Source organism: Dermacentor andersoni, chromosome 2, assembly GCF_023375885.2.
Source record: "Dermacentor andersoni chromosome 2, qqDerAnde1_hic_scaffold, whole genome shotgun sequence".
NCBI classification, from domain to species: Eukaryota; Metazoa; Arthropoda; class Arachnida; order Ixodida; family Ixodidae; genus Dermacentor; species Dermacentor andersoni.
In genome coordinates this window covers 98377926-98398232 of record NC_092815.1, presented here as the reverse complement: position 1 = coordinate 98398232, position 20307 = coordinate 98377926, and the positions used below count along the sequence as shown (strand labels likewise).

Below are 20307 nucleotides of genomic sequence, written 5' to 3'. Positions count from 1 at the left end.
TGTGGTCTAGCATTGACTTCCCGTTGTTGTCGGTATAGCCATCTAAATCCTGTATGTGTGCATTCATGTCACCTAATACGATAATTTGAGCACCATTCCCGAAACCCCTAATATCAGCTCCTATGCATTCCACTAACTCTTTATTCTTCTCTGTGTAATTATTTCCGGTCCACAAATAGGTAACGCCCAGGCAAGTTTTTTCCCCCACTCATTGTACCTGATAACCAAAGATGCTCTTGACATTTTGAATTTACTCTTTTCCATTTGGCTCCCTGATGGATGAGCATGCCGACTCCCCCTTCCTTTCTTTCCGACTTAGTTCTGTTGCACCCTTCCCAAACATAATTCTCAATCACTGGCGGCTCTTCCGAGTCTCTAAGGTGCGTTTCTGTAACCGCATACACCCCTATTTGTTCTCTATTTAACTGCACCTCAATCTCTGCCCACTTTTCCTTTCTTCTGCCGCCCTGCATGTTTATGTAGCCTATTGCCTGTCGAGCTCTCTTTCTTGCTTTCCTCCTCTTTCTGTTATCGACGGCGGTGCTCCTCTGAGGTTTTCCTAGGGGACCTTCTTCATTACTACCTACCCTGGCCTCCTGAGCGACCGTGGGCCCCCTAAAGAAGCAACAGCGGGACCACCAAGTCGCCAGCCCACTTCTCGTGCCAGCCTGTAATTGAAGTGGATCCCGTCTCGTTTAAAACCACGACACCTTCTCACTTCCCTGTTCACTACGACAACCTTGAAGCCTTTCTCTCGGCTCATTTTCCATATTCCATATAGCATTAACGAGAGGGTGGCATGTCTTGTTGTGAAACTTAATAAGAGGTACAAAATGAAGGTTGTACAGGTCTACGCCCCTACATCTAGTCATGATGACCAGGAAGTCGAAAAGCTTCTATGAAGACGTGGAATCGGCGATGGGTAAAGTCAAAACAAAATACACTATACTGATGGGCGACTTCAATGCCAAGGTAGGCAAGACGCAGGCTGGAGACAAGTCAGTGGGGGAATATGGCATATGCACTAGGAATAGCAGGGGAGAGTTATTAGTAGAGTTTGCGGAACAGAATAATATGCGGATAATGAATACCTTCTTCCGCAAGCGGGATAGAGGAAAATGGACGTGGAGGAGCCCGAACGGCGAGACTAGAAATGAAATTGACTTCATATTCTGCGCTAACCCTGGCATCATACAAGATGTGGACGTGCTCAGCAAGGTGCGCTGCAGTGACCATAGGATGGTAAGAGCTCGAATTAGCCTAGACCTGAGGAGGGAACGGAAGAAACTGGTACATAAGAAGCCAATCAATGAGTTAGCGGTAAGAGGGAAACTAGAGGGATTCCGGATCAAGCTACAGAACATGTATTCGGCTTTAACCCAGGAAGAGGACCATAGTGTTGAAGCAATGAACGACAATCTTATGGGGATCATTAAGGAGTGCGCAATAGAAGTCGGTGGTAACGCCGTTAAACAGGAAACCAGTAAGCTATCGCAGGAGACGAAAGATCTGATCAATGTTAAGAATGGCCGTCCAGGGTGGCAACGTGCCAGCTTTCAGCCCGCTGCACGTGTTCCAAGCCCACCAGACGGGGCGTCCTTCGGAGAACTGCGAAGGGCCGGCAGCCACGTGGCGCGCGATCAGCTCAGGAAATTGGTACTTGGCCGAGCCATCCGGGACAAAGCAGAGTTCTACGAAGCCCTCTGACGTCGGCACTGAAAGCTGGGCGGTACCGAGAACTGTCCGGCCTTTTCACCTGTGTGTGTGTGCAACACGAACATTTCCGTCCACGAGGCTCGAACGTGTGTGCCTTTGTGTGTGTGGGCCGTACTGCGGGGCGGCGGCAAGTTTACAATGACTGGACGAGCGTTTCCGCCCACTGGGACTCCGTCCACGGGGACCTCGAAGAGTGACGTCGAACGATGACGTCGAACTATGACGTCAAGCGGAGAGCTTATAAGCAGCGTTTGTCGGCTGCTAGAGGGTGCTCGTGTCGTGCTCGTGTCGTGCTCGTTGTCGGGAGCTGAGTGCTCTGTCATACTAGAAATGCACTAGTGAGCTGTGTGCTCGTAAGCTGTTTGCTGTATGTTAGTCTTGCGGGCTCCATATGGGAGTCGCGCTAGTGTGCCAATGTACCTCCTGTTATAAAATGTAAAGACTGCCATTAAATCCTGCTCGCCCAGTCCTGTCGTCCCAAGGTCCTCGCTACGACTACGACCGCTCCAATCCTAATAACTGGTTGGCAGCGGTGAGATCAGCCTACGGCTCCTAGACCAGCCTACGGCTTCTAGATCGGCCTTTCGACTCGGAGACAGCAACGGCAGCTGACGGACGTTGGCACATGGTGACCGACCGGCATCCTGATCAAGTTGGAGGCGACTTGAGATTGACCACCTCTTGCAACTGACTGGATACGGCGGGGAAGGACTGGTGATATGGTGCTGCTTCAGTGGGTAAGCGTTTGGTTTTGGCTGTAAGATTTACCAGGCTTCAATTTCTCTGTGTTTTTGAATTTGATTCGCTGGGATCTTTTACTTGTATTTTGATTTGCGTGGGTATCGCAACAAGTATTGTGTGACAGCAGAGCCAAAGCTTAAAGTAGCGACCATGGTCCTAATGTGTTTGACGAGAGCTGACCTGTTGTGGTTGTGTGAGGAGATCGAGGTAAACGTAGATGAGGACTTGAAGGAGTCAGAGATTCGTAAAACCATTCTAGAGAGTAACAATGATTTGAAATTCATAGAACAAATGGGCAAACGAATTCTAAGCAAAAAGCGGGAACAGGAATCAATTAAGCAAGAACGCCAAGAGCGTGAGCAAAAACGGCAGGAGGTTGAAAAAGAAATTGCAGCAGTAAAGAAACAGATGCATGATTTGCAGCAGCTAAACGCAGGAAGTCAACAGCGGCTTGAGAAATCTGTAGGCTGGACGCAGCAAAAGTGTGAGGAAGTAGATTGCAGATTTTAGTCGAAAGCCGAGAAAAGTAGTAGTACCTGTGAGAGTAGCAGCACGTTCATAGGTGAACTCGAAGTGCTAGCAGCTAACGAAGCCTTAGTGGCAACAGAGGCCGTTAAAGGCCAGAGTGAGAGCGACGAGGTGCTGTGCCAACAGAGGACTGTAGAGACAGCTAGGCCAGCTGCGAACAAATTGGCACAGTTACCGCGCGTGTGCGTCGCATCTCATGGTAGCGAGGTCGTTAGCGAGGTACAGAATACTACGGACTTGACAGACGCGAGCACCAATGTCGAGTCAGATCTGCGTGCAGAAGTGAAGTGCGAACTGGACGATGCAGTTGAGAATAGTTCTCGGGGTGGCGAGCTCCGTAGCTCACGAGAGAACAACTGCATTGTTCAGGGATCGGTGCGGCTCTCCGCCAGTCTAGATAGCCTAGATAGGGATGATTTAGTTGTTAATCATTCGGACTGTGCGCGTGAGACAGCGATCGATACCGACGGGCTGTGTGCAGATGCACAGCGTGAGCTGGGCAATGCAGTAGAGGGCAGTTCGCAAGAGTGCGAGTTGCATAACTCGAGTAAAGCCTGCTGCATTGTTTCCGAGTCGGTTGGGCTGTCCGCCAGTCGAGGCAAAGTGAGAGTAGATTTAAATGTAAATCACTCAGACTGTGCGGGTAAGAGACCGATCCGGGCCGACGAAATGTGTACCGGCCAGCACGAGGCACGAGAAGGCGACATGAAAGCGAGTGCGAAGAGAAAGCGCCGTAAAAAGAAGCGCGGTAAAGACCGAAAGATGGTAACTAATGTAGCGCCGCCAAAGATGGCGAGAGACCCAAGAGGGCAGGGCGCGAGGAAAAAGGTGCGGTCGTCACTGACGATGTTGACGCATCGAGAACGTTCGGGCCACCGGTCAAAGGGGGACCGAGAAGCTTGTTCTGCACGGACGCGGACAAAGGGCACGGGGCAGTCAAATTCCTCGTCGTTCCGTCGTTCTCTTCGAAGCTCAGCGTGCAGTACAAAGAAGCGCAAGGTGGCAAGACGAGACCAGGTGGGGAGTAGCGACGCGGTCAGTCGAGGTCATGTTGAAAGCGGGGCGCCAGGACGCAAATTGGCACGGGACTGTAACGTCTTGGGGGAGCTGATAGTGAGTCAGCCCTTTTGTTGTTCCTCGGCAGCCAGAATAGCTTTCAAACCGCGGCCACCTCGGGTACGGCTGAAAGTATGAGTCAGCCGGAAGTAATCGGGAACGGGAGGCCAAGAGCTTCCGTAGTAGTGTTGTTTTGTTTTATTTTTGAACATTTGCAGATTTTCGCGATTTGAGACTAGGATTTCTTTCAATATGTAAGGTATGAGCTCTGTTTATGTTTTGTTTGAGAAGCTCGAGATTTGAAAGACGCGTTTAAAGTAAACCTGTAGTCTCGCGAGGTGTTCATTAATAAGTATATAGGCTTTCTTTTTTTGTGTATGCTTGAGTAACCTGAAGGTCAAGGTTATCGTTGAGAGGCCTATCGTAACGCGCGTTTGTGTTATTTAACCTTCTTTCCTTTTAAGTGTTTTTGAATTTTCTAAGGTTAAACGCGTAGATTTTCAGTAAGTGCGTGATTTGCACTGAGAAGAGCTCTTAGGTCCATTAACGCGTGTCCTGTGCGGACGGAAGGAAGCAGAACGTTGATGACTGGGTTGCTCGTGTGTGTCGAAGGCAGCCGTATTCTGACTTCTCTAGTACGCGTGCGAAGAGCTAGTTAGTAAAAGACACATTTGTTCAAAGGTTCCTCTGTGTTGCGTAAGTTACGCAAGTGTGGTTGTTGGTTTAAGGAATGTGTCCTGTGTGGATTAAAGGAACAAATGTGAGTCAGCGTGATGAAAACTTTGTATGATGCAAGCACGTGTTCGGAATAGGGACCTCAAACTTAGCGCGTCTGTGATGACGTACCTGTGGAGTTGGCCAGACGGTTCAGTGGCAGCAGTACAGGAGATAAGTACGCCACTGTGATAGGGTAGGAACAGGCTGTTCGCGAAGTTAGGCTGCTGAAGTTATGTATGAGTATTGGTGTTTGAAAGGCTTCGGTTTAATTCTGCGTAAACCTTTACTCTTGTGCAGCGCGACGGTCGGGTTTGGTCGAACTCAGGAGGAACGTGAACGCTCGCTTTGGCGGCACGAAATTTTGGGGCAAAATTTGGGATTCCCAGTTGAGTGACTTGCATGGAAATTGTGATAGGAGGCCTGGTGGGTTAGCAGCTAATTCCGGGCGTTTGAACGCTGAGCGGTATTGTGTTGCCGGGTCGGCTCTTCTGTGCCAGTTGTTGTAAGATGGTTGAAGGCATTCCAAGTACGCAGGGGTTGCAGAGAGCAAAGCCATCGTCTTGCTCGCCAGCCATTCTCTTCCTGCCCAGCGGTTGCCAGCACTGGCCAGGCGAGATTTTCCGGGCCATGGAGGAGCTGTGAAGAATGGCCGTACGGGGTGGCAACGTGCCAGCTTTCAGCCCGCTGCACGTGTTCCAAGCCCACCAGACGGGGCGCCCTTCGGAGAACTGCGAAGGGCCGGCAGCCACGTGGCGCGCGATCAGCTCAGGAAATTGGTACTTGGCCGAGCCATCCGGGACAAAGCAGAGTTCTACGAAGCCCTCTGACGTCGGCACTGAAAGCTGGGCGGTACCGAGAACTGTCCGGCCTTTTCACCTGTGTGTGTGTGCAACACGAACATTTCCGTCCACGAGGCTCGAACGTGTGTGCCTTTGTGTGTGTGGGCCGTACTGCGGGGCGGCGGCAAGTTTACAATGACTGGACGAGCGTTTCCGCCCACTGGGACTCCGTCCACGGGGACCTCGAAGAGTGACGTCGAACGATGACGTCGAACTATGACGTCAAGCGGAGAGCTTATAAGCAGCGTTTGTCGGCTGCTAGAGGGTGCTCGTGTCGTGCTCGTGTCGTGCTCGTTGTCGGGAGCTGAGTGCTCTGTCATACTAGAAATGCACTAGTGAGCTGTGTGCTCGTAAGCTGTTTGCTGTATGTTAGTCTTGCGGGCTCCATATGGGAGTCGCGCTAGTGTGCCAATGTACCTCCTGTTATAAAATGTAAAGACTGCCATTAAATCCTGCTCGCCCAGTCCTGTCGTCCCAAGGTCCTCGCTACGACTACGACCGCTCCAATCCTAATAACTGGTTGGCAGCGGTGAGATCAGCCTACGGCTCCTAGACCAGCCTACGGCTTCTAGATCGGCCTTTCGACTCGGAGACAGCAACGGCAGCTGACGGACGTTGGCACATGGTGACCGACCGGCATCCTGATCAAGTTGGAGGCGACTTGAGATTGACCACCTCTTGCAACTGACTGGATACGGCGGGGAAGGACTGGTGATATGGTGCTGCTTCAGTGGGTAAGCGTTTGGTTTTGGCTGTAAGATTTACCAGGCTTCAATTTCTCTGTGTTTTTGAATTTGATTCGCTGGGATCTTTTACTTGTATTTTGATTTGCGTGGGTATCGCAACAAGTATTGTGTGACAGCAGAGCCAAAGCTTAAAGTAGCGACCATGGTCCTAATGTGTTTGACGAGAGCTGACCTGTTGTGGTTGTGTGAGGAGATCGAGGTAAACGTAGATGAGGACTTGAAGGAGTCAGAGATTCGTAAAACCATTCTAGAGAGTAACAATGATTTGAAATTCATAGAACAAATGGGCAAACGAATTCTAAGCAAAAAGCGGGAACAGGAATCAATTAAGCAAGAACGCCAAGAGCGTGAGCAAAAACGGCAGGAGGTTGAAAAAGAAATTGCAGCAGTAAAGAAACAGATGCATGATTTGCAGCAGCTAAACGCAGGAAGTCAACAGCGGCTTGAGAAATCTGTAGGCTGGACGCAGCAAAAGTGTGAGGAAGTAGATTGCAGATTTTAGTCGAAAGCCGAGAAAAGTAGTAGTACCTGTGAGAGTAGCAGCACGTTCATAGGTGAACTCGAAGTGCTAGCAGCTAACGAAGCCTTAGTGGCAACAGAGGCCGTTAAAGGCCAGAGTGAGAGCGACGAGGTGCTGTGCCAACAGAGGACTGTAGAGACAGCTAGGCCAGCTGCGAACAAATTGGCACAGTTACCGCGCGTGTGCGTCGCATCTCATGGTAGCGAGGTCGTTAGCGAGGTACAGAATACTACGGACTTGACAGACGCGAGCACCAATGTCGAGTCAGATCTGCGTGCAGAAGTGAAGTGCGAACTGGACGATGCAGTTGAGAATAGTTCTCGGGGTGGCGAGCTCCGTAGCTCACGAGAGAACAACTGCATTGTTCAGGGATCGGTGCGGCTCTCCGCCAGTCTAGATAGCCTAGATAGGGATGATTTAGTTGTTAATCATTCGGACTGTGCGCGTGAGACAGCGATCGATACCGACGGGCTGTGTGCAGATGCACAGCGTGAGCTGGGCAATGCAGTAGAGGGCAGTTCGCAAGAGTGCGAGTTGCATAACTCGAGTAAAGCCTGCTGCATTGTTTCCGAGTCGGTTGGGCTGTCCGCCAGTCGAGGCAAAGTGAGAGTAGATTTAAATGTAAATCACTCAGACTGTGCGGGTAAGAGACCGATCCGGGCCGACGAAATGTGTACCGGCCAGCACGAGGCACGAGAAGGCGACATGAAAGCGAGTGCGAAGAGAAAGCGCCGTAAAAAGAAGCGCGGTAAAGACCGAAAGATGGTAACTAATGTAGCGCCGCCAAAGATGGCGAGAGACCCAAGAGGGCAGGGCGCGAGGAAAAAGGTGCGGTCGTCACTGACGATGTTGACGCATCGAGAACGTTCGGGCCACCGGTCAAAGGGGGACCGAGAAGCTTGTTCTGCACGGACGCGGACAAAGGGCACGGGGCAGTCAAATTCCTCGTCGTTCCGTCGTTCTCTTCGAAGCTCAGCGTGCAGTACAAAGAAGCGCAAGGTGGCAAGACGAGACCAGGTGGGGAGTAGCGACGCGGTCAGTCGAGGTCATGTTGAAAGCGGGGCGCCAGGACGCAAATTGGCACGGGACTGTAACGTCTTGGGGGAGCTGATAGTGAGTCAGCCCTTTTGTTGTTCCTCGGCAGCCAGAATAGCTTTCAAACCGCGGCCACCTCGGGTACGGCTGAAAGTATGAGTCAGCCGGAAGTAATCGGGAACGGGAGGCCAAGAGCTTCCGTAGTAGTGTTGTTTTGTTTTATTTTTGAACATTTGCAGATTTTCGCGATTTGAGACTAGGATTTCTTTCAATATGTAAGGTATGAGCTCTGTTTATGTTTTGTTTGAGAAGCTCGAGATTTGAAAGACGCGTTTAAAGTAAACCTGTAGTCTCGCGAGGTGTTCATTAATAAGTATATAGGCTTTCTTTTTTTGTGTATGCTTGAGTAACCTGAAGGTCAAGGTTATCGTTGAGAGGCCTATCGTAACGCGCGTTTGTGTTATTTAACCTTCTTTCCTTTTAAGTGTTTTTGAATTTTCTAAGGTTAAACGCGTAGATTTTCAGTAAGTGCGTGATTTGCACTGAGAAGAGCTCTTAGGTCCATTAACGCGTGTCCTGTGCGGACGGAAGGAAGCAGAACGTTGATGACTGGGTTGCTCGTGTGTGTCGAAGGCAGCCGTATTCTGACTTCTCTAGTACGCGTGCGAAGAGCTAGTTAGTAAAAGACACATTTGTTCAAAGGTTCCTCTGTGTTGCGTAAGTTACGCAAGTGTGGTTGTTGGTTTAAGGAATGTGTCCTGTGTGGATTAAAGGAACAAATGTGAGTCAGCGTGATGAAAACTTTGTATGATGCAAGCACGTGTTCGGAATAGGGACCTCAAACTTAGCGCGTCTGTGATGACGTACCTGTGGAGTTGGCCAGACGGTTCAGTGGCAGCAGTACAGGAGATAAGTACGCCACTGTGATAGGGTAGGAACAGGCTGTTCGCGAAGTTAGGCTGCTGAAGTTATGTATGAGTATTGGTGTTTGAAAGGCTTCGGTTTAATTCTGCGTAAACCTTTACTCTTGTGCAGCGCGACGGTCGGGTTTGGTCGAACTCAGGAGGAACGTGAACGCTCGCTTTGGCGGCACGAAATTTTGGGGCAAAATTTGGGATTCCCAGTTGAGTGACTTGCATGGAAATTGTGATAGGAGGCCTGGTGGGTTAGCAGCTAATTCCGGGCGTTTGAACGCTGAGCGGTATTGTGTTGCCGGGTCGGCTCTTCTGTGCCAGTTGTTGTAAGATGGTTGAAGGCATTCCAAGTACGCAGGGGTTGCAGAGAGCAAAGCCATCGTCTTGCTCGCCAGCCATTCTCTTCCTGCCCAGCGGTTGCCAGCACTGGCCAGGCGAGATTTTCCGGGCCATGGAGGAGCTGTGAAGAATGGCCGTACGGGGTGGCAACGTGCCAGCTTTCAGCCCGCTGCACGTGTTCCAAGCCCACCAGACGGGGCGCCCTTCGGAGAACTGCGAAGGGCCGGCAGCCACGTGGCGCGCGATCAGCTCAGGAAATTGGTACTTGGCCGAGCCATCCGGGACAAAGCAGAGTTCTACGAAGCCCTCTGACGTCGGCACTGAAAGCTGGGCGGTACCGAGAACTGTCCGGCCTTTTCACCTGTGTGTGTGTGCAACACGAACATTTCCGTCCACGAGGCTCGAACGTGTGTGCCTTTGTGTGTGTGGGCCGTACTGCGGGGCGGCGGCAAGTTTACAATGACTGGACGAGCGTTTCCGCCCACTGGGACTCCGTCCACGGGGACCTCGAAGAGTGACGTCGAACGATGACGTCGAACTATGACGTCAAGCGGAGAGCTTATAAGCAGCGTTTGCCGGCTGCTAGAGGGTGCTCGTGTCGTGCTCGTTGTCGGGAGCTGAGTGCTCTGTCATACTAGAAATGCACTAGTGAGCTGTGTGCTCGTAAGCTGTTTGCTGTATGTTAGTCTTGCGGGCTCCATATGGGAGTCGCGCTGGACTGCCAATGTATCTTGCTTAAACTGTTAATATGTAAATAAATCCTGTTCACCGAGTTCCTGTCTACGACCTTCATCTCCTTCAAATGGTGGCAGCGGCGAGATAGTCCGACGACTCCTACACCTGGTTGACAGCGGTAGGATCGTCCGACGAATCTAATATCAAGAAACGCCAATGTATGAAAGCCTCTAACCCTACAGCTAGAATAGAACTGGCAGAACTTTCTAAGTTAATCAACAAGCGTAAGACAGCGGACATAAGGAACCATAATATGGATAGAATTGAACAGGCTCTCAGGAACGGAGGAAGCCTAAAAGCAGTGAAGAAGAAACTAGGAATAGGCAAGAATCAGATGTGTGCGTTAAGAGACAAAGCCGGCAATATCGTTACTAATATGGATGAGATAGTTCAAGTGGCTGAAGAGTTTTATAGAGATTTATACAGTACCAGTAACACCCACGACGATAAGGTGAGAGAGAATAGGTTAGAGGAACTTGAAATCCCACAAGTAACACCGGAAGAGGTAAAGAACGCCTTGGGAGCTATGCAAAGGGGGAAGGCAGCTGGGGAGGATCAGGTAATAGCAGATTTGTTGAAGGATGGTGGGAACACTGTCCTAGAAAGATTGGCCGCCCTATATACACAATGCCTCATGACCTCGAACGTACCGGAATCTTGGAAGAACGCTAACATAATCCTAATCCATAAGAAAGGGGACGCCAAAGACTTGAAAAATTATAGACCGATCAGCTTACTGTCCGTTGCCTACAAAGTATTTATTAAGGTAATCGCAAATAGAATCAGGAATACCTTAGATTTCTGTCAACCAAAGGACCAGGCAGGATTCCGTAAAGGCTACTCAACAATAGACCATATTCACACTATCAATCAGGTGATAGAGAAATGTGCGGAATATAACCAACCCTTATATATAGCCTTCATTGATTACGAAAAAGCATTTGATTCAGTCGAAACCTCAGCAGTCATGAAGGCACTATGGAATCAGGGTGTAGATGAGCCATATGTAAAGATACTGGAAGATATCTATAGCGGTTCCACAGCCACCGTAATCCTCCACAAAGAAAGCAACAAAATCCCAATAAAGAAAGGCGTCAGACAGGGAGATACGATATCTCCAATGCTATTCACAACATGTTTACAGGAGGTATTCAGAGACCTGGACTGGGAAGAATTGGGGATAAAAGTTGATGGAGAATACCTTAGCAACTTGCGATTCGCTGATGATATTGCCTTGCTTAGTAACTCAGGAGACCAATTGCAATGCATGCTCACTGACCTGGAGAGGCAAAGGAGAAGGGTGGGTCTGAAAATTAATCTACAGAAAACTAAAGTAATGTTTAACAGTCTCGGGAGAGAACAGAAGTTTACGATAGGTAGCGAGGCACTGGAAGTGGTAAGGGAATACATCTACTTAGGGCAGGTAGTGACCACGGATCCGGATCATGAGACTGAAATAACCAGAAGAATAAGAATGGGCTGGGGTGCGTTTGGCAGGCATTCTCAAATCATGAACAGCAGATTGCCACTATCCCTCAAGAGGAAAGTGTATAACAGCTGTGTCTTACCAGTACTCACCTACGGGGCAGAAACCTGGAGGCTTACGAAAAGGGTTCTGCTGAAATTGAGGACGACGCAGCGAGCTATGGAAAGAAGAATGATAGGTGTAGCGTTAAGGGATAAGAAAAGAGCAGATTGGGTGAGGGAACAAACGCGGGTAAATGACATCTTAGTTGAAATCAAGAAAAAGAAATGGGCATGGGCCGGACATGTAATGAGGAGGGAAGATAACCGATGGTCATTAAGGGTTACGGACTGGATTCCAAGGGAAGGGAAGCGTAGTAGGGGGCGGCAGAAAGTTAGGTGGGCGGATGACATTAAGACGTTTGCAGGGACAACATGGCCACAATTAGTACATGACCGGGGTAGTTGGAGAAGTATGGGAGAGGCCTTTGCCCTGCAGTGGGCGTAACTAGGCTGATGATGATGATGATGATGGTTCTTTGTACATGACTGTCACGTGCAGGCACCTCCGGCACCGTGCACACCACGATCTGCACCTGAGGTAATAGCTCATGCAAGTTGTCCACCCCCTTCGCCAAGCGCTGGGCTAGTCCTGTCCCTTTCCTGTTTAGGACGTCATTTAGCCCACCTGCTACTATGACAAGGTTGCGCACGTGGGCATTTTCCGCGAGATTTTCTTTCGCTCGCTCCCTGACAGAACCCAGTGTCCGCCCTGAAAATGTCCCTACCGCCACTCTTTTATCGCCTTTCACCCTCTCCACAATTGCTTCTGAGCACCTAGCCAGACTTGAGTCGCCAGCGATAATCACCCTTTCACTCTCTCCTACCTCTCCTTGCTCCCTTTGTCCTTTTCCGCGTGATTCGTACTCGACAAGGGGCATTGTCCCCTGTGCTCCTGCCTTTTCCGCGTGGCGGCCACAAGGTAGATGCCGCTCTTTCCAGCTAACCCTTCACCACGTTGCACGCATTCCACGCACTTTGCTAGCACTCCCTCTCCTGTCACGTCGGGGGACAGCGTTCCATTGTCACGCATATTCTCGTTCACAATTGCGGCCCTGTTCAGCTTTTCCTCGGCTGCTTCAAGTCTTTTTTCAATTACCTTCCGTGCATCACGCTCCCTATTTAGCTCATTTTTGAGCTCTTCCACCTGTTTGACAAGCTCTTACTAGAAAGCCTCCATTTTCTGCAGCCTAGTATCGACATCACAGTGTGTGCCGGTTGACTCGATTCCCTCTCCAATTCTCATCCCCTCACCTGCCTTGAGGGACCCCTAGCGCACTCCTTGCTTTCCCGGCTTTCTTGACATTTCCAAACCTACACAGATACAGTAAAATGCTCCCACATACATATCGCGGCATCTGCCCCTGGTGCGGCGACACACGCCCTACACTCTTTCACATCTCGTGGAGGTGCGGGGGCAAACCTCAACACTTAAAGACGCCTAGCACGTCATTTGAGCGGTGCGAGGTACAGCTGACCGGCGATACCCTGGCGGGACAAGAAGCTCTCGTCCAGCAAGTACGTCGAGCAGCCATGGCCAGTGGAGTCCTGGAATGAGGACACCACCCACTCGACCTCAAGCGCAACCACCCCGATGGTCCGAATAAATGTTTTCTCTCTCTCTCTTGCCATCTATTGCACGGATTTTTCTGATGCAAATACTATAATACAATAATAATGCAGAGCACGTGCCTTTTAGCAAAAGCCGATACGCACAGGATTCAAATCCTCAAAATGTCGCAAAGCAACTCTCACCACTGTTTCAAAAGCAATCAATGCCGCGGAGACCCAAGGTATGACACGCTCTCGCACGCGCTCAACCACGCGGCCACGCTCTCACTTTTCTACCAAAACACGCACCGTAAAACCACCAATAGCTATTAGTCTTGCCCCCTCCTAGCTACCATTTAAAGGCTACAAACACTCAACGTCCAACCCGGCTGCACGTGCTGCATGTGCACGTGTACTGACTGCACGTGTACGGACGCTGCCGAGCAGCGCCGCTCGCGGGAGCAAATGAAGAAGTCGACAGGCAGCGCGGTTGCGTACAGGCGTGTTGCGTACAGGGAGTACAGTATGCCAGATTGTGTTTCTCGTGCATCTGACCGCACGTGCCTGCAGGTCGGTGCCCCAACAGCCTCAAAAACACGAAGGGCCGACAAATGCCCATGAAGAATTCTACATATCTTGGGAACAGGTATAGTGCAAAGAAAGAGAGGAGACAGGCGTGAACCACTGCTGTTGGGAGATTCAAGAAAGTCGCGCTTGTTCGCTTTCGCATGCCAACTTGACGTTTTCGAATGCGAAATGTTAATCCGTGGCACGCAGTCAGTTGAGGGGGCGCTCGCGTGGCACTGGGGTCCATTATTAAAGGGGACACGGCGACTCGTACCCACCGTGTCCAGCGCCAGCTCCGCGCGGGTGCAGCGAGTGGCGTGATGTGATGCGATATCACTGCTTGTTAAAATCGAAAACGAAGAAAGAGGCAAACGATTCCTTAACGACTAAAAAAAGCGTGAAGAAACTCGCTCGGAAAGCCGCCTCACAAGTATACCAAGATAGATGATTTTACCATCAGGTCGCGCTACACAACGACTCTGGCGTCCCTTAGGTGTCTAAACCCAAACTGAATTTATACCCCCGTTACTCAAGCGCTTTGGAGCGCTATCGAGTCCAATCCGGATCGGGTGCTCCTACACGGGCACGTTTGAACACGATTTTGCACGATCCGGATCCAGCAGATCGTGATCGTATAGGCTGTCGTCTGCACCGTATATACTGCTGAGTGAGCTCAGCCAACTGGATCCGGATTGGTGTCATGCAACAGCTACCATTCTTGACCGCGACCGAAAAATTCGATCCGTGTTGGGCTTGATCGCGATCGAAAGTGCCCGTGTTACACCGGTGTTAAAAGAACGACCGAGAGCCAAAGCGATTCAAACCGCCGCTGCACTCCTCTCGCAACACAGCTCGCGGAGTCAAGATGCCGCATGCACAATAAGCGGCCCGCATTATTTTTTTTAAAATGGACTACCTAATCATACGCCTGTGATAAAGCGCTCACCTGCTTGCAACTTGCTACTGCAGAAGTTACAAATCACGCGCGCGCTCTCAGACACAAGAAAGCACAGTGCACGTCGCACGCGCAAGTCAGTCGACGGTCAATGTGTCGCTCAAAGCACGTAGAAGTAGAACTGCAGCGATATTCTCGTCGTCGCGAGCAAACTGTGATGACTCAGCTATAAGGCGAATCAACAACGCTGCCACGAATAATAGTTAGCATTAAGGAAAACGGCAAACGTTAGCGTCCCGACTTACTTGTTTCCGCGGACGGCGGTTATCCACTTTATCCATGCCTGCCTGCGTTCTTTTTATACCAGGAGGGTTGAAATCCGGGTCAATTGGTACATATAGTTGAAGTAAAAACAACAGTCACAAAAGGCAAGAAGAGAGGAAGAGAAAGAAAACCAGTCGTTGTGGGGTGAACCTCTCTTCTTGTCTTTTGTGACTGGTGTTGTCCTTCAACTAAATTTTTATACCATTTACACGGGAAACTGTAGAACTCGGCAGGTGGCTGCAGGCCCCAGATGTTTTTATAGCTGTAGTGGCAGTTCGCCACGCAGCAACGTACCAGGCATCTTAGCGCTACCCGACCGCCAAACCATCGCGAAACAACGGCGACGCGAGGAGCAAATTCGCAAAAATCTCGGGCTTCGCGAGCGCCTGTCACGGTCAGGGCCGCTATCTTGTAGTACACGTTCGAAAAGCCGACGTTCGATTTCGCCTCACGCGATTGTCCAGGCTGCGCCGGTATCGCGGCCTAGGCCAATCTAGTCCAATCGCGTGAGGCGAAATCAAACGTCGGCTTTTCGAACGTGTACAAGATAGCGGCACATGATGACGCCGCTTTCCACCAAGGGAAGAAGTGGCGCTGGCGTATGTCGGCATACTTGAGGTTGAGAGGATAATATCGGCCAACTTTCTGTGGCAATGAAGGAAAGGCTACTGAGGCAAAGCGCTCACAAGTAAGAGGGCTTCTGAAAAAAAAAAAAGAAAAGAAAGCTATCCCGCGTTTTCCTCCGCGTTAGTTTATGATGGGGAAGAGAAAACTTAAACACATTGTTTGCAACAGCTAAACAAGACAAAACACACCACTGAGTGTTGAAGCTGAATTATTTTGCGGCTTTTCCCTCCCGCCTCTGGGCAAACGCGAAACCGTCGCACGCGGAAGCGGCGTCTGTTCCAAGGAAGTCTGTTCCGAGAATCCGAAAGCGCTATCAAACGCTGCCGGACTACTTCGCGCGGTAACCCATGTGCTGAAGCTCGGCCCCCTTAGCTTTCACTTCACTGCCACAGAAAGTTGTCCGCGAGTATAGCAACCTGTACCTTGACCAGTGGCATTCATACATCAAGACGACAAGTTGGGCCAGTTGGTTAGGATTTATAGTAAGGTTCGTTACAGTGCAACACAAGACAAGGACAAAAGAAGGTATAAAACGACGACACGGCGCTGACTCAACTGATATTTTATTGAAGATATGTCTAACATATATATAGGTACAAGTTGATAACCATGACATGCACGAGACACAGAGATGCATCGAAGCAACTGTGACAAACTGGCGCATAATCAAAATTGAGATAGGTAACGCGGTTCCTTGTCATGAAGAGTGATAGACGGTTCGCTGATACATGCCTTGTCTCTAATCTTTATATTGTGAGCCTCGGCGATTTCCCTTGTCAGTTGGCTCGCGTGTTTCAAAATTACACTAGTTCTTATTAAATTGGGCGCGACAACCGCACGACTTGCAATGCTCCGGGAGTGTTTCGTGCATGCCATGGTTATCAACTGGCGCGCGCACACACACACATATATATATACACACACACATATATATATATATATATATACACACACACATATATATATATATATATATATATATATATATATATATATATATATATATATATATATATATATATATATATGTGTGTGTGTGTGTGTGTGTGTGTGTGTGTGTGTGTGTGTGTGTGTTAGACATCATCATCAGCCTGGTTACGCCCACTGCAGGGCAAAGGCCTCTCCCATACTTCTCCAACTATACCCGGTCATGTACTAATTGTGGCCATGTTGTCCCTGCAAATTTCTTAACCTCATCCGCCCACCTAACTTTCTGCCGCCCCCTGCTACGCTTCCCTACCGTTGGAATCCAGTCTGTAACCCTTAATGACCATCGGTTATCTTCCCTCCTCATTACATGTCCTGTCCATGCCCCATTTCTTTTTCTTGATTTCAACTAAGATGTCATTAACTCGCGTTTGCTCCCTCATCCAATGTGCTCTTTTCTTATCCTTTAACGTTACACCCATCATTCTTCTTTCCATAGCTCGTTGCGTCGTCCTCAATTTAAATAGAACCCTTTTAACAAGCCTCCAGGTTTCTGCCCCGTGCGTGAGTACTGGTAAGACACAGCTGTTAAATACTTTTCTCTTGAGGGATAATGGCAACCTGCTGTTCATGATCTGAGAATGCCTGCCAAATGCACCCCAGCCCATTTTTATTCGTCTGATTACTTTAGTCTCATGATCCGGATCCGCGGTCACTACATGCCCTAAGTAGATGTATTCCTTTACCACTTCCAGTGCCTCACTACCTATCGTAAACTGCTGTTCTCTTTCGAGACTGTTAAACATTACATTAGTTTTCTGCAGATTAATTTTTAGACCCACTCTTCTGCTTTATCTCTCCGGATATGTTAGACATATTTTCAATATCAGTTGAGAGTCAGCGCCGCGTCGTCGTTTTACACCTTCTCTTGTCCTTGTCTTGTGTTGCGCATTCATACAACCCAAGGCGGCGGCCTTCAAGAGCTCCGAACAAAATAGTGCGCGCGCACGTACGCAGAAGGTACTGATGTTTTACTGTGACGCATGCGCAGTGCGTACTCTACCGATACGTACCCCGTACTCCATGAGGTATTCCACGCAAGCCAAATACCAGATCCGCCTTGTCAAATTCTGGGTAGCCGCTGCGGATGTCAAATGGGGTGGGAAAGGAAAACATTTTGCATTACACACGGTTGGTCAAAGAATCACGGCTGGACGTGTTTCTTTCAGCCGCGTTCGCCCGCGCAACCACGTTGAACAGATAAGCTGTTAATCTGATGTTAAACGCTAAAGCGGAACTGCAGTGCTAAAATGCAAAGTTATGACATTTCTTTCGCATTTGCCTATGTTACTTCTCTATTCGCATTTTCAGTTTTTTTATTGACTTTTCGTGCTTATATGTAATCGTATTTTTTACAAGGTTTCACGTAGTTGACTTCAAAGAATTATCTAACAATGCGCAACGCGGAAATATTTCGAGTAGCTCAATGCGGCTGCGAACGTACGCCTTCGGTGGTATTCTTCTGTGACGCACCACCTAACAAAATATTTTGTTACATTTACGCTAAATATCCTGTGCGAGTGTTCTTTCGTAAGCAGTACATTCATGCATATAAGTCAGCGCTGTCAGATTCTTTGTTTCAGCCCGCGTTCGCCTTGACGCTATAGATTAAGGATGACCCGCAAGCTATAGTCCAAACGTCCGCCTTTAAGATAAGATAAGATAAAGGTGATATGCGCATCAGCCTATATATAAGCACTCTGCATGTCAACCTCCAAAGTATAATGCCATTGCGCGCACCTCCGTTGTGCGTAATCAAACAATACATAACGAAATAAAACATTTACGTATAATGTCGCCGCATACATTTTTCTAATGCACACAAACTTCTTAATCTAGTAGCTTAGGAAAATTCTTATATTTAGCCTATTCCTTCTCTCGGGCCACTGCGTATGTCCCTATTCCAGGCCAGCCCCCAGAGGTGTATTAAATGCACTTGCATATACTGCTATATATGAGAGACCCGTGCGGTGAATAAACATTGCACGAGGTTACACGCTCCATAAAACGAACATAAAGATAATTTGCGCATCTCATTTAATTCTGTATATAACTTAATTAAACCGCTTCACTATAACTTCGCTTCACATAGACGCCAACATGTGCGTTGCATGAGCGGCGCGATCTTTCACTTGAAATAATCTGATCGGTACTCGCACGCATCGGCAACTTACCGCATATCACGGGCATCACTTGATTCATGAAGTCCGGCTCCTCCGCCGATACCAGCAGAATCAGTCCTGCAGCTACCAAGCGAAATAGGAATCGCCCGAGCGGCCGTGAATGTCCCATGACCTCTTGCGGGGCTCCCGAACACTCGAGGCGATCCAGAGAAAAGGCTTTTGCTGGCTTCACTGTTTCCACCGCTGTTTGCGTTCCAGCTATTCCCGCGGCCTTCTCAGTCCAAAATTAATGAGCCTCGACCCATTATTTCGGTACCTGCATAGAGCAGACGACTGCGCTCCCGGTATCGTGCAAGCCACGTACCCGATTGGTAGGTTTGAGTCACGTGACATAACAATAATGCTCAGAGGTGGTTATGAAGTTGGTATACGACCGGAGAAGCTGACGTCCTTACGGTGCTCGCAGCGGTGCTACTGTTCACCCAACTCCGGGCCTCATTGTTAGCAGTTGCTTATATATGTTTTGCGCTTGTAGTCGCCGGAATTCCTCGCCAAGGTAAAGGCGGGGCAGTTGGCTGCTTCTGTTTTCGAACGGCGACTCAAATGCACCTTGCTACGTGCTTCCCAACCGACACAGCCTATACCGTCATAGCCCGTACACACGGCTTCAGGGTAGGGGCACTCCAGAGCCCCTTGCGCGGGAACTGGCCGAAGGTGCAGTTTGCGCAGCTGACCGGTACTCGGCTGAACAGGAATGAAGAAACGGTTGGCCCCCGACGGCCCGGCCAGCGCCGCGCGATGTTGACCGTTCGGACCGCTGCTACATCGATCACGTGCGCCGCCACTCAGTTGTGTCCGCAGTGAAAGGCTTATTTGAACACGCGGCCACAGACGCTGCGTCGGTATCCGCCCCGTCGTCCTTTACCCGTCGTCTGGGCGCTGTATGGACAGGACTCTCCAATTCTAATTGGGGGCTGGGCAGTTAACGACGATTGCATGTCCTACGGACTACGCAAGCCCACACTCGGTGTAATGCACATACTAAGCTAGAACAAAGTGTAGGCCTAAAGAACAGGAAAACACACGAGCGTAGCACAATGTTAAATTTCCACGTGTTACAGAACACATAGAAAGGCTCCGTGTCCGAGACTGGATCACTCTCGATCGCTCTATACATTTAGAGCTGTAAACCCAGATACAATGGATTTTTTATTTCTTGCTTTATTTATGTCGTATCTAGCTTTTATGACGCTAGTGGAGCCGCGTAGGCTTAAAGAATATCTGCCAAGAACGTCGACATGAAATCGCTTGACTCTGTGTTAGCAGGTCTTTCTTGAACACGACTAAAAAAAGAGAAATACAAGGTCTAACATCTCAAACCACCGGACATTGTTTCTCCAGCAACGAACATCGTCGGAGTATTGAACGCACGGCTTTCAACGCACGTCAATCATGGACACGATTTATTCGGAGAGAGGGAGAAAAAAAAGAGTAACTTAAATATCCTTACGTGATTTGAACGAGAAAGCAGTATGACTTCTCTAGTTAATTGGTTACGTCCATTATACGTGACGTCATATACTGTCACGCGTCCTTCACAACTCTACCTTAATCCACCTCGCTCTAATTTGTATTAACCTTAATCCACTTTAATGCACCTTAATCCACCTGGCTTTAAGTTGTACCAACCTGAATCCACCTTAATGCACTTTACATCACCCTCAATCACTTTAGTTCACCTTAGGTCACCTTACTCTAACTTGTTATAACTTTAATTCACTTCATTCTAATTCACCTTAATTCACTTTACTTCACACTCGTTA

At 49.2% G+C, this 20307-nt stretch overlaps 1 protein-coding gene across 1 annotated transcript in view; it reads right to left on the bottom strand.

The window, feature by feature from the left end:
• Nucleotides 1-19116, bottom strand: part of LOC126541585 (uncharacterized) — a 38449-nt gene extending 19333 nt beyond the window's left edge. Inside the window, exons 1-2 of the mRNA XM_050188412.2 lie at nt 18536-19116; nt 17375-17442 (exon numbers count right to left, since the gene is read on the bottom strand). Coding sequence (XP_050044369.1) covers nt 17375-17442; nt 18536-18653 — 186 coding nt within the window. The 5' untranslated portion in view covers nt 18654-19116. The remainder of the gene's footprint in view (nt 1-17374; nt 17443-18535) is intronic.
• Between the last annotated feature and the right edge of the window lie 1191 nt (nt 19117-20307).